Source organism: Aedes albopictus, chromosome 3 (assembly GCF_035046485.1).
Source record: "Aedes albopictus strain Foshan chromosome 3, AalbF5, whole genome shotgun sequence".
Lineage (NCBI taxonomy): Eukaryota > Metazoa > Arthropoda > Insecta > Diptera > Culicidae > Aedes > Aedes albopictus.
Window position 1 is genome coordinate 52407476 of NC_085138.1, and position 15058 is coordinate 52422533.

General features: G+C 46.9%; 2 protein-coding genes across 3 annotated transcripts in view; both read right to left on the reverse strand.

The window, feature by feature from the left end:
* LOC109398757 (neural cell adhesion molecule 2) overlaps positions 1–15058 on the reverse strand; it is a 642607-nt gene that overhangs the window by 590704 nt on the left and 36845 nt on the right. The window lies entirely within an intron of this gene.
* Positions 5170–12321, reverse strand: LOC109412341 (uncharacterized). The gene has a single exon (XM_062859306.1). The coding sequence runs from the start codon at positions 10820–10822 to the stop codon at positions 5537–5539; it is 5286 nt and encodes a 1761-aa protein (XP_062715290.1). The 5' UTR covers positions 10823–12321; the 3' UTR covers positions 5170–5536.

Here is a 15058-nt window from a genome sequence, read left to right on the forward strand (position 1 = left end):
TTCCTGGAGTAATAACTTGATAAAGCCATCAGGGTATATCTGAAGGAAGCCCTGGATTTGTTTTTCTATGAATTTCTGGAATAATTACTTGAAAAAGGTGCTTTTGCAAATGCTCATCGTAATAGGTTGGTTTACCTCACGCAAACCTGACAGGTAAAGGCCAATTTTCCACACCAAATTAACAGTGCTGTAATGGTTCATTACAGCACTGATTTGCGTTGCGTAATGAACCATTACAGCACTGTTTTCAGTTTTGGTCAACTTCTTGATGCTTTCTGGATGCAGTTATGAACAATTGTGACAACTGCACAGTATAACCTGTTATGATCAGATTTTCTTGAACATGGCTATGAACATCAGCGTGCAGTTAGATGAAAAAGTTTTGTTTAAAACTCTCCTCACGGGTAATTTATGAAATTGCAAAAAAAAAACCTTGTACGCAACTCGGTGCAGAACTCGATTTTTCCAGCACTCGTCGTAATTATCCAACTCGGCAAGCCTCGTTGGATAAATGTACGACTCGTGCTGTAAAAATCGTCATTCTGCACCTTTTTACGTAAACTACTATTCTGGAACAGACCATAAAATATTTAAAGATCAAGTTCCTGGAGTAACTTTTCAAGGAATCGATTACAAAGTTTCGGAATAAAATCAAAGGAAGGAACCTCAAGTGAAATTTTTTGGTAGAATTTTTAAAGGAACCTTTATAAGATTTTTTTCTGAGGGAGACTGTGGAATATTTATATTAAGAAATTCTTGAAGAAATTCAATAAAGAACATACAATGTTCTTAAATAGTTGCTGAAGGCATTTCTGAGGAAACTCGTGGATGAAAAAATCTATGGAGGGATTTTAAGGAAACCCCATAAAAGCTGTTCTCATGATATTTTCGCAGAAATTAGTGGAGGGTCCTCTAACGACTCCGAATGAATTTCGAAGGATCCCTGGAGTGATCCCTGGAATATGTTCAAAATAACATTCATAAGAAATCCTGGAAATTCCTGAAGGATATTTTTATGAAATCCATGGAACAATATCGGAGTTCCACGATTAATTGTTGAAGTTATCTCTGGATAACTTTGTGGAAAATTTGAGAAAAATGTGGCGAATTTCCATAAGTAAGGAATGGGAAATTGATCAGAGAAATCTTCGATAGCAATCATGGCCTAGATCATGGCAGATTTTTTTTTGAAAATCCCTGGAAGATTTTCTACAGAAATCACAAAAAGCCCGTGGAAAATTTTCAATATTAACAAACTAACAAATATGAGGCCACAAAAAAAACGGTTTCTTATATTTGTCAGGCCGCAAATAATTGGTTATTTTTTTATTATCTTACAAATTGGGCCAAAGGGTCTCAGATTTTCATGAAACTTTTTCCACAGGCAGGGCTCATGGATATATGAACAAAAAAATGAGAAAGAATCTGGGTCGCCTATTTTCCCGGAGAACTCAGTTGGATTTTTTTTTTGTTTTCTTCTGACACTACTTAATTTGAAAAATCATAACTCAAGAACGAAGCATCGTAGAAACAAAGTTTTTTTTAGAAAATAAAAGCAAATTTTCTCAGGAATCCAAAAAAATATGAACTGGAAAAAGTGTTCCACAAAATTTTCCACAGTTGAGAAAATTCGTAAAGAAAAGCCGGAAAAACTATGTCCGAACTCGTGCAAAATTTTCGAAAAAATATTTTCGAGAAGGTTATTTTATAAGCCTTAATCGCTGAAATTTTTGGAATGTATTTTTTTTTCGTTTTTGAGTTATGGGCAATTTTGTTAAAAAATGCCCAAATGTGCCATAGAAGCCTTTTCTTTGAAAAATCATAACTCAAGAACGAAGCATCGTAGAAGCAAAGTTTTCTAATGAAAACGAAAGCAAATTTTCTAAGGAATTAAAAATAATATGAAGTGGAAAAAGATTGCCACAAATTTTTCCACCGTCGAGAGAATTCATAAGGAAAAGCCGGAAAAACTATGTCCAAACTCGTGGAAAATTATCAAAAAAATTTTTTTGAGAAGGTAATTTTAAAAGCTTTGATCGCAGAAATTATTGGAATGTACTTTTTTTTCGTTACTGAGTTATGGTCAATTTTGTGAAAATGACCATGTAGGCCATTTTTCACTAAATTTCCCATAACTCAGGAACGAAAATAAAGTGCATTCCAAAAATTTCAGCGATAGAAGCTTATGAAATTACCATCTCAAAAATATTTTTTTGAAAATTTTACACGAGTTCGGACATAGTTTTTCCGGCTTTCTTTATGAATTTTCTCAACGGTGAAAAATTTTATGTAAAACTTTTACCACTTTATATTTTTTTTGAATTTCTGCTTTCGTTTTCATTAAAAAACTTTGTTTCTATGATGCTTCGTTCTTCAGTTATGATTTCTCAAAGAAAAGGCTTTTATGGCACATTTGGACATTTTTCAACAAAATTGGCCATGACTCAAAAATGAAAAAAAAGTGCAATCCAAAAATTTCAGCGATTGAAGCTTATAAAATAACCTTCTCAAAATTTTTTTTTCGAAAATTTTCCTTGAGTTCGGGCATAGTTTTTCCGGCTTCTTTTAGGAATTTTCCCAACTGTGAAAAATATTGCGGAAACTTTGTTTCTCCGATGCTTCGTTCTTGAGTTATGATTTTTCAAAGAGAGTAGTATCAAGGGAAAACAAAAAAAATTCCACCTGAGTTTTCCGGGAAAATAGGCGACCCAGAATTTTTCACAATTTTTTTTTGTTCATATATCCATGAGCCATGCTTGTGGAAAAAGTTTCATGAAAATCTGAGACCGTTTGGCCAAACCCGTACGGTAATAAAAAAAAATCCCAATTGTGTAAAATAATCCCATGCTCAATCAGTAAAGATAATATAAAACGCTCGTCAGCTCTTTCAAAATCATAAAGCTGTTTTTTGTTACACGATTAAGAAATGGAGCGCAAACAAAAATTCAAATATAAGAACGTAAGTTTTTCCTTTGTGGGAGCAACAATGTCGAAAAAATCAAAGAGGCACCGTTGTTGCGTTTTGAATCTGTTTCCCCTAAGAACCCTGTTTGAGAGGGAAACGAAAAAACCGCTCCCATGGTGAAACCTATCCAATCTACCATCGCAACGAGATGAAAATTAATAACGTACCGCAAGCCGCACCGAGAACGACAAAAATCGGCCTCGTTTTGCAGTGGGATGTAGCAAGACGTATAAAATTATAATTACGATCGTTTTCCCCTCTCACACCTCTCCAACTCCCTATTCTAAACGATTTTTCCCGGAAGCAAACGAGGGAGGACATTGTTCGCTTCTTGCATAGGAAAATATTTGATGTCACATAAATCGAATTATATTCAACGCAATTCAATCCTTGGTTGGTTCGAAAATCAATCAATATTTCGAAACACATCGCCGGTCGGAACCGGTTGGTGGCAAACAAAGCCACTTTCAGAATCGCTATACATCCCAGGTGCCTCTTCTGTCAGTAAACACTTCGGTGAAAGTGCCGTTGAAAAGGTAATAAAATTATGACTTAACCCCAGCAACCGGCCCTGCCTCCCGCCTCCAACCAACCGATCAATCAAGCCTCGTGCTTTCGACATGCGAGCGAGCAGTCAAGTCGGGAAGTGAAGTCGGGTTTTCACAGCGCGCGCTCGTCCCTTCTGCAGCACTAGAGAGTCAAGGACCCACTCTCAAGAGATCAATAATATTTTCCGTATTGAACCGCTTTCACTCCGCACGTTACCATCGGATGGATAGCCACCGGAGGGTGAAGTTTTCCACCCAACAACCGAGAATGAATTTCTGATCGCTCTCGGGAAATGAAAGAAATTGAAGCAAAAGGCAAAGAAACACTTCAAGTGGTCCTCTCGTGTTGGAGGCTCGTTTCGTTTCCCATCCATGGCGGTCGGTGTACGATGGCGGTGGTGGTGCTGGATGGTGACGATGACGCCGCCGTACAGCCCCCGATTGTTTGCTTTCCGGAACTACTCGACGTAGATGAAAAACGAGCTCTGTGGAGCCTCTACTGGAGTTGGTTTGGTTGGGCCTGGGCACAAGCTTAGGTAGGTAGGAGTGTAGTGGAGATAGACTGTGAAGGGTACAATTGGGAAAATGCAAAACCGATTTCCGCTAGGGAATTGATTAATCAAATAAATGGTTCGTCCTGGATGTTCAGCCGATTGGATGGGATAATTAAAATGTAGAGTGAAATTTCACTTGAACCGTTTTGTCTAGAGTAGGGTGATGCTACAATTGGTGAACGCTTTCCAAATGTTAACAGTGAGTAATTCATTTGAACGGCTGATGTAGATATCTTGCGGATACATGAGTGCCACGGTTTATTACAAAACTACAAAATTATAAAGAACTAGCTGTCCCGGCAAACTTCGTCTTGCCAAGCTGTGGTGGTTTGACAACTGTTGAGGTCATAACGTCACCGCACTCTAGATTGGTTTCATTTCAATCGTGTTGATTTCCTTCCCAGCTCACGAAAATCAGTACTTTATCAATTTTCTTACTTTTCTAGTTAATTTTCGTAACTTTTTTGTACATATAAACACAGCCACCATGAATACGAATCAAACCATGTGTTCGAGCGCGAATTTTGCCAGGTATCGAAGGGCTTTCTTCGCTGCCGTAGCAGCCACCGAAATGCGCGGAAAAGTACGGTAACACAACACGGAATCACTGACCGGGGGCTTGGGTCGCCACAAGCCCTTTGCGTGCACAAGTTCTTCAACCAGAGGCCGTTGTACGCTCGTCCACCTTCTCACTAAGGTCGGACTGAGACACTTGACACGGAATTGCCTAAGTGCCTTGGTAACGGGGTACTTAGAATAAGATTCTAAATCGAATCACCACCGCACCACAACGAAACGGCTAAGTGTCGTGGTAACCGACAACTTAGAAAATAGTCGAACCGCACTATAACAGTATCGCAACAGCGAAAACGACAAAGTCCCTTGGTAACAGGGGACTTGAACAAATGGGCTCTTTGGCCGTGATATGGATGAAACGACAACACAAAAGACGACCGCGTGTACGTTTCTGTTGGATTGTTATTTGGAACTGATTTGGCTATTTACAATATTTACATTGTTTGGTCATTTCGACTACCTACACGGTTGTCCACAGAAGGTGGACAGAGGATAGTGTGCGCAAGCGCGCTCATCTCATCTTTGCTCTCAGAGATGTTATCGAGTTAACAGGGTTCTAGATTCGTATAACAGTTAGATTCAAATTCAACTTAAACTAATTCAGAATTGGATGGGTCCGGCTCCAACATTCCGGCCACCTTGGAACACGGAGGTGTTCCAAAAATTCACGTTGGACGAATTCAGTTTGGTTGGTTGTTGTGGGCTGGACTGGACATCGGAACTGGTGCCGGTGATCGCTCCGTCGTAGATCCTCGAACAGACCGGGAACAAAAAGAAAAGACCAGGTAGATCGAACAACTCAGCTTAGGGTTATTGGAACCGCAATTACCTGTGCTAAGCGCAGGTGCGCTTCGAGCAAGTTCTCCCTTGCGGGTTGCTCTACCTGGAACGGTTTAAAGACTTGGATCCGGTGACGGCAGAAGGGCGATCTTCGCTACCGCTCGAACGATGTCCTTTCCCGGTGCAGTCCGCAGTGTCACTACTCGGACGACACCATCCTTGCCCGGATGAAGCTTGGTTATTCTTCCGAGCGGCCAGCTGGCAGGAGGGACATTGTCCTCCTTGATGACGACGATGCGGTCAACCTCAACGGCGACCGGAGGATTGCAGCCCTTGGTAGCTCGGGACTGCAGCTGCTGAAGATATTCCGGGTACCAGCGAGCCCAGATGTTCTGCAGGTGCTTCTGGACAAGCTCGTACGATTCCAGACGGTTGTCGGGAATTTCACGTAGGTCAACTTCGGGTACCGCTTGCAGGTTAGACCCGACGAGAAAGTGTCCAGGTGTTAAGACCTCCAGATCCGACGGCTCACTCGGCATCGGCGTCAGCGGACGGGAGTTCAGGCACATCTCGACCTGGGCCAAAAGAGTTACCATCGGCTCGTAGGCGATGCTGCTGTTGCCGACAATCTTGAGCAGGTGCTTCTTCGCTGACTTGACGGCGGCCTCCCACAGGCCTCCGAAGTGTGGCGCTCTCGGCGGGATGAATTTCCACCGAATCTCATTCTCGGAGCACCAGTTAAAGATCCTGTCTCGGTCGTCATTGTCCACCTTCAGCATCTGGTAGACGCGGTTGAGTGCGTGAGACGCACCTTTGAACGTAGTCGCATTGTCCGAGTGCAGCTCGGCGATTCTTCCTCTGCGGGCGACGACACGACGAAGCGCTGCCAGAAAAGCAGCCGTGGTAAGGTCGCTCACCAGTTCGATGTGAACGGCCCTCGTAGCAAAACAGACGAAAACTGCGACGTAGGCCTTCGTTGGTGCACGATTGCGGACGGTTGGCTTGATGAAAAACGATCCACAATAGTCGACGCCGCAGACGGAGAAGGGTCGAGTTGGTGAGACTCGGGATGCCGGTAGATCCGCTGTGCTCTGCTGGACTAGTGTGGGCTTGCTACGAAAGCAAGTGTGGCAATGGTGAAAGACGGATTTTGTTAAGTTTCTGCCGCCGAGAATCCAATATTTCTGGCGCAGCGTGGCTAGCAGGAGTTGAGGGCCTGCGTGCAGTAGCTTTAAGTGAAAGAAACTAGCCAGCAGAGTCGACAGCGGATGTTTGGCAGAAAGCACGATCGGGTGCTTGACAAAGTCAGAGAGGGCGGCGTTGCGCAGCCGGCCACCGACACGAATAAGGCCGTTCTGATCGACGAACGGTTTCAGCCATTTCAACGCTGACGATTTGGTGACTCTTTCCCCGCTGGCCAGATCCGAAAGTTCTTCAGCGAACGACTGACGTTGTGCGAGACGACAGAGGTGCACCTCCGTGGTTTGTAGTTCTACGGAGGTAAGTGGAGCGACTTTCCCATCGTTGAGGGTGAGCTGATTGAACTTGTCCGGATCGGTGCGGCGTAACGTGGCGCGTTCTTGCAAAGATCGACGATATCGCAAGCAGAACGCAGGGACACGACGAAGCTTAGAGAAGCTGGAGAAACGGGCGAACAGCTCGTCGTGGAAACCGCTTTGTACGACGCCCATCGAAACTACCGAGACCTTCCGCATCTCTTCGGTGGAAGCTTCGGCGTTTTCATCGGTCGGAAGGAGATTCGGCCAGTTCGCCGGAGAGAGTGTCAACCAGTCAGGACCGTTCCACCAACGCTTGCATTGCAGAATGTCGATTGGATTCAATCCCCGTGAGATATCGTCTGCTGGGTTGTCGATGCCAGGAACATGTTTCCAGCGACTCACGGCGACTGCATGCTGGATTTGTGACACTCGATTGGCTACGAATGCCTTCCAACGGCTAGGTGGTGACCGTAACCAGTGGAGAACCGTAGTGGAGTCCGTCCAGAAGTAAGCTGGAGCTGGTATCTTCAGGGCGGCCAACACTTTCTGGAACAGCTGTGTCGACAGTCGCGCTGCACATAGTTCCAGCCGGGCGATGGAATGACGGCTAGATAGTGGAGCTACCTTTGACTTCGCAGTTAGCAGCTGCACTGACACACCATCTCTTGTTTCAGCTCGTACGTAGCAGCAGGAGCCATACGCTCCCTTGGAGGCATCGGAGAAGAAGTGGAGCTGGAGGTTGATGACATTCGAAAGAGATGCGAATCGAGGAACTCGAACCTCGCCTAGCATGTGTAGCGTGGAGTGGAATTCCTTCCATTCCTGTTGAAGCTTGATCGGAAGCGGTGAATCCCATTCGCAAGTTTCTCCGTTGTGTTTCAGCGCCCACAAACGCTGCATGAAGAGTTTTGCAACTACGATGGTAGGACCCACGAGACCGAGTGGGTCGAAGATTTGGGCGATGTATGACATCACTTTCCGCTTTGTTAGTACCGCAGCCGGTGGTGGCAGTTGGACCTTGAACCGTAATGTGTCGGTTCTCGGTTCCCACACAAGACCCAGAGTGGAAACGGCCTGCTCGTCCTGGAGATCGTGCAGTGGTTGTAGGGCCAGGTCTTCCGTTGGAACACCGGCGAGAACTTCCGGAACGTTCGACGCCCACTTCTTGATTGGGAAGCCAGCAGTGTTGAGCATAAACGTCACTTGTTCCCGCACTTGAATGGCTGATTCCACATCGTCAGCTCCAGACAGCAGGTCATCGACGTAGCAGTCGTGAATCACTGGGTCTACAGCAGCTGGATACAGATGTCCATTATCATGAGCTATCTGCTGCAGAGTTTTCGTGGCGAGATACGGGGCAGAGGCAGTACCGTAGGTCACTGTCTGCAATTCGTAGGTGGATATTGGATCGCTGGGGCTCTCACGGAAACGAATTCTTAGAAATCTGCGATCCTCGGGGAAGTGCAGCATCTGCCGATACATTTTCTCTACATCGGCGACGATAGCAATGCGGCGAATGCGGAAACGCAGAATAATTGAGTACAGGTCTTCCTGTACGACTGGGCCGACCAAAAGCGTGTCGTTCAGCGAATATCCGGACGACGTCTTGCACGAAGCGTCAAAAACGACTCTGACCTTCGTTGTCGTGCTAGACTCTTTGAAGACGGCATGGTGTGGGATGTAGCAATGGGGTTGACTATCATCTACCGGTTCTGCGAGCTTCTTCATGTGTCCAAGCTGGAGGTATTCGTCCATGAAGCGGTGGTACGCGTCCTTGGTAGCAGGAACACGTTCGAGACGCCGCTCGACACTCAGAAGACGGCGATCTGCGATTTCCTTGGAGCTTCCTAGGACAACCATTGGATTGTCGGTTCGAGGAAGACTGACGATAAACCTCCCTGATGGATCACGAGTCGTAGTTGTTGCGTAGTGCTCTTCACACCGGTTCTCTTCCACCAACCGCGCAGGACCGTCGGAAATGTCCTCGATTTCCCAGAACCGTTGGAGAGTGGCTTCTAGGGGATCATCTTTCGTAGAAAGGTTACAGATCCGAGGGATACAGTTGTATTGGCTTGATGCGGTCCCAGCGACGGCCCATCCGAATGGCGTTTCAGTCAGCCATGGAAGTCCGTCTCCTAACGGTATCTTCCGACCACTATGGAGCTCCCAGAAGGCTTCACTTCCGATGACAAGATCTATCCTTCCTGGAACGTGGAACTGGGGGTCTGCTAGGGCAACCTTCGGGATATTCCACGACGAGATGTTGATCGGAATGGTCGGCAGCTGTGCCGAAGGATTCTTGAGGATGAGAAACTCCAACTTCGTCGAAAACTCCTGTGTTCTCGATTGGACTGTGGCGGTTATTGCACTTTTCACGTTCTGCGTGGAGAGACCGATACCTGCTATGGATATGTCCACCTTCGACCGGGGGTTGAAAAGTAGCTTCGCTAATGGCTTCGAAATGAAGTTGGACATGGAGGCCGAGTCCAACAAGGCCCTCGCCCGGTGCTCATTGCCGTGGTCATCGATCACGTTGAGGACAACCGTTTCCAACAAAACCGTGTTGCATGCAGTTTGGGCTACCATGCTGACTTGGGGAGGAGCGGAGCTCTGGGATTCCACACTTGTGGATGGAGCCGGTTGCTGAGTTGAGGTTGATGATGACACTGAGGAACTCGGCGACTTCGATAGAGCAGGATCGTGCAGTAACGAGTGATGTTTCTCACGACACGTGCGACAAGTGAACTTCGACGAACACTTCTTTGATTGATGCCCACTGCCCAAACAATTCCAGCACAACCGCTTCTGCGTTACGAGCTCTCGGCGAAGGCGTACATCCTTCCCAAGGAAGATGGGACAGTTGCGTAGAACGTGATTGTCGGGGCACGACAGGGGACATGTTGGCGTTGTATTGGAGGATGCAGCGGCGCTGGCTGCGAACTTGATTTTGGCGGACTTCGGGGTGGTCCCGGCCACCTTTGACGGCGGTGCCGGCTGCTGATGATGCTCGTAGCCGACGGAATTCAGCACTCGCACACGTTGGTAGAGGAACTCCACCAGCTCGTCGAATTTGACATCATCCTGCGTACTTGTCTTCTCCTCCCAGGCTCGTAACGTGGATTGGTCCAGCTTGTACGACATAATATTCACCAACGGCGTATCCCAATGCTCCACGGGTTCGTTGAGTTTGGCCAGGGCCCGTACATGGCGCTGGAAATCGTCGACCAGGCTGTGGAGGCGTTTAGCAGATTCCTGCTTCACCGTTGGCAAATCGTAGAGTGCCCGGAACAGTTGACGCTTGAGAAACCGACGGTTGTCGTATCTCTTGAGCAAAGCGTCCCAAGTGCAAGCGTAATTGTCGGCTTCGATTTCGACGGATTCGAAGGGTTTCTTCGCTTCCCCTTCGAGTGACTGCAACAGATATTGCAGTTTGGCGACTGTTGGTATGTCCGCATTGGAGTGGACCATGGACGAGAATGTGTCCCGAAACGACAACCAACGTGAAAAATCGCCATTGAAACGTGGCAGGTCGATCTGCGGTAAGCGGAGGTGGAAGGGGGCTGGTTGTGCGACGAAGGACGAGTTCAGCTGTGCTGGGGCAGCATCGGTGGGGCGTTTAGACAGCAAATACCCCTTCGCTGCGCAATATCGATGCTCGAAATCCACTCTTTCCGTCAGATGTGCCTCCAGATTCTCCGGATCCAGCCGTTCGATGGTATCTTGCACATCCGAAAAGGCAACATTCACTCGGTCTAGGGTCTCGATTCTCACTTGCACTTGACACCTGTCCCGCACTGCTTCGAAGTCTCTAACGAACTTCTCAACAGCGTCTCGAATGGCGGTTAACGACTGCCGCTGGACCAATTTGTCCGTAAGGATTTTGTCGTCCTTCGGAGCCATTGTTGGCGAGCACACAAACGGAAAACGTACGGAAACGGTAGCAACTCGATTACGAATCTCCTTCCCGACGCGAGCTACTCGTTTCTTCGCGAAACCGAACCGGCGAGGCGCAAATACACTATCGAACGATCAAATCCTTCCCGTCGCGGTGTATTGGCCTTCGCGGCGAAAATTTCGACGGGAAAGGGATGTTTAATCGAACGAATGCTCCTTCCCGTCGCGAACAAACCCAATCCTACGCGGAACGCAATCAAGGGCGCGAACGGATTCCACTTGAGTTGCGCACCGTCTCCCACCAATTGCCACAATGACTTGAAAAAATCGAAAAAGTCACCCAACTTTCATCAACCAATTGAAACAAATTTCAAATTGGTTGGAATTATCTTTCACTAAATTTCTTAAATGCTACTGCAAGCCACATGCATAGAAAATGGAAAGAACTCACCGGGTTTTGATGCTTCGATGGTCCTTCCAACCCCAGTGGCAGTTTATGAACCACCACTAACCGCGAAGAGTATGGTGCAGCAGCGGCGGGGAACGGGGTAACTTCAGTGGCGTCGAAAATGGCTTCGATGACGATGGCAATCGTGGGGGTCAATCACCTTCCTGGATGACCACGAGTCGCAAGATGGCCACGAAATATTCTCCACACAGCACAGAGTAGTATCCGCCAAGATTTTGCACTAACACACAATTTTACCCACCGTCGGTGGGGCTTTTCGCACTATAGTTTGATTGCACGGGCTAATTAATTAGCTATATCACCGTGCGACACACGCGCGCGCGAATCGTTTGTTCCCACTCACTGTCCTGAGGTGTACCCGCCTTGGTACAGCCTCCAAGCGCGATGGCGCTTTTGTGCCAATGTACAATGGCACCGCACAATTGACCAACGTGGTCAGTAATTTGGTCTATTACCGACACTTTTACGCACTTTTCGACCGCGGTATGGCCTTCGATCCGGCTCGAAGGACCAAAAAATGTTCGAGCGCGAATTTTGCCAGGTATCGAAGGGCTTTCTTCGCTGCCGTAGCAGCCACCGAAATGCGCGGAAAAGTACGGTAACACAACACGGAATCACTGACCGGGGGCTTGGGTCGCCACAAGCCCTTTGCGTGCACAAGTTCTTCAACCAGAGGCCGTTGTACGCTCGTCCACCTTCTCACTAAGGTCGGACTGAGACACTTGACACGGAATTGCCTAAGTGCCTTGGTAACGGGGTACTTAGAATAAGATTCTAAATCGAATCACCACCGCACCACAACGAAACGGCTAAGTGTCGTGGTAACCGACAACTTAGAAAATAGTCGAACCGCACTATAACAGTATCGCAACAGCGAAAACGACAAAGTCCCTTGGTAACAGGGGACTTGAACAAATGGGCTCTTTGGCCGTGATATGGATGAAACGACAACACAAAAGACGACCGCGTGTACGTTTCTGTTGGATTGTTATTTGGAACTGATTTGGCTATTTACAATATTTACATTGTTTGGTCATTTCGACTACCTACACGGTTGTCCACAGAAGGTGGACAGAGGATAGTGTGCGCAAGCGCGCTCATCTCATCTTTGCTCTCAGAGATGTTATCGAGTTAACAGGGTTCTAGATTCGTATAACAGTTAGATTCAAATTCAACTTAAACTAATTCAGAATTGGATGGGTCCGGCTCCAACACCATGCAAGAGTCATGCTGAACGGTTAAAAAAGACACGGACACGTTCAATGCTTCCAGTGAGCTTTTCGCTCTTTGAAGGAAGCACGACACTAGACAACGGACTAGCATGCAACGCCCAGTGGCACAGCCGAAAACTTTTCCTGACAGCTGCGGCGGGAATCGAACCCGCGCTCCTCAGCACGATGCGACTAAGAGCTTGGTGACCCTAGCCGCACGACCACGAAGCCGCACAACGGTTCACCCGTTCGTGAGTTTTGTTGCCTCAAAGGTACATCAAACTCATTTTTATATATATAGATTAAAATAGGCTTTGCTGCCCACTTAAAAGCCCATGGAACCCTGAAAATTTACCAGAAACCCCTTAATAATCTTTGGAACGTCGTAAAAACCCTCTGAAACATATCCAAAATCTCCTTAAAAGCATTCTAAGCCCTCCGGATGCCATTCCCAATCCCCATAATTCTGAAACCGCCCGAAGCCCCGTGGAACATCATGTAACGCCTTGAACCTCTCCCTCCTCAACCATTCTGAAACCGCCTTGAAAGTATCCTGAAATCTCCCCCTTGAAGCCCTTTGCATCTCTCTTGGAAACCTCCGAAAACTTTTCAGAAACACCCACTAAAATCCCGAGAAACGTTTGGAAATGTATTGAAACCTATCTGTTATATCTGAACTCGCTTCTGAACCCGCTTGAAAACATCCTGAAAGCCTAAAAATAACTTTTGAACCCGAAAAAAAGCTGTTGAAATGCCTTGAAATTTCACAGGAGCATTCCCAAAACCCCCTTGTACTCGAAAAAGTATACGTTAGGCCAAGTCGTTGGTTATCAGAAGGCCGGCTCTAGAGGCACGTTATCCTCCATTTGGGACTTTTGTGCCATGAAGTCGTTGGGTATAGTCTCGACCCGGCAGATAGACTGAAGAAATCCGCGACCAATATCGACAGATCGCTAGTACACGTTTCATGTTTGGCTAGCTCCTTTTTGCCGGCGTCCCGCTGGATTGTCAACGTGTCGACGCATCGGACCGAAGTGTACACTGATTAGAGTCAACGATTCGTTTTATACATGACTATAAAGAAAATGAACCAGCCTAATAAAGGCATAAAAAATGACTATAAGTGAAAATTATTGAAAAGATTTTTTTTAGATACTATGGAAATGGATGAGATGATTTTTTGCAACAGCGCCCTGAAGCGCCCCTGAGACCCCCTGGAACACCCTGAAGCCCCGTAAGACCTTTTGAAACACCTTTGAGCCCCTTGAAACCCCCTGAGACCCCCTGAAGCGTCCTTGAGGTTCCCTGAAATGGACGCTCTGAGACCCTCTTGAACCTTTGTAACCTTGTACCGACTTTGTAACCTCCTAAATCGTCTCTGAGATCGCCTGAAATGCCTTTGACACCTTCTGCAAGTCCATTGGAACCTCCTAAGATCCCTTGAAGCACCCCTGAGACCCTTTTAAACTTCCCTGAGACTCCCTTGAAGCGCCTCTGATGCCCCCTGAGATCCCTTGAAAAGCCCTTGAAACCTTTGGAACACCCCTGAGACGTTCAGGTTCTTCTTCTTCTTCTCATTCTTCTTCTTCTAATTCTTCTTCTTCATGAATTTACGTCCCCACTGGGATTTGGCCTGCCTCGCTTTAACTTAGTGTTCTTTGAGCACTTTCACAGTTATTAATTGAAGGGCTTTCTTTGCCTGTCATTGCATGAATTTGTATATTGTAAGGCAAGTACAATGATACACTATGCCCAGGGAGTCGAGAAAATTTTCCTGACCAAAACGGGAATCGAACTCGCCGTCTCCGGATTGGCGATCCATAGCAATAACCACTAGGCTAACTGGAGACCTTCGGGTACGCCCATGAAATCCCTTGGGATCCCCTGAAACGTACCTGCGACTCCCTAAAACACCCTAAGCTTAGATAATTAATTATCTAAGCCCTAAGGCATCCCTGAAACTCCATGCAATCTCCCCGAAGCTCCTTGGGACCACCTGAAACGCCTTGGAACTCCCTTGTAACCACTCTGCGACCCCTTGAAACGCCCCTGAGACGTTATGTACCCCCTGATACCCCCTAAAATGCCCCAGAGATCTGCTAAACCCTCTCTGATGCCCCTTGGAACGTTCCTAACTCCCCCTGAAACTCCTCTGAAACCCTCTTGAAGTGCCCCTGAGGCCCCCTAGAACCTTCCTGAGACCCTTTGAAATGTCCCTTAGACCTCCTGGTAGCCCTTGGAACAAATCTATGTCAAATCGAAAGACATAAGGTCGAAAGAAAAAGGTCGAAGGACAAAAGGTCGAATGGACAAAAGGTCGAATGGACAAAAGGTCGAATGGACAAAAGGTCGAATGTGACAAAAGGTCGAATGGGCCAAAGGTCGAATGGATATTCTGTCCTAAAGCCCTTGTAACATCCTAAAACATCTCTGAAATCGCCAGAAGCGCCCCTGAGACCCCATTTTATGCCTCTGGGACGGATCTATGACAAAAGGTCGAAGGTCAAAAGGTCGAAGGTCATAAGGTCGCAGGTCGAAAGGTCGGAAGGACAAAAGGTCGAA

What these genes read in the sequence shown, in the direction of transcription:
- LOC109412341 (XM_062859306.1), bottom strand. Translation starts at nt 10,822, where the DNA reads ATGGCTCCGAAGGACGACAAAATCCTTACGGACAAATTGGTCCAGCGG.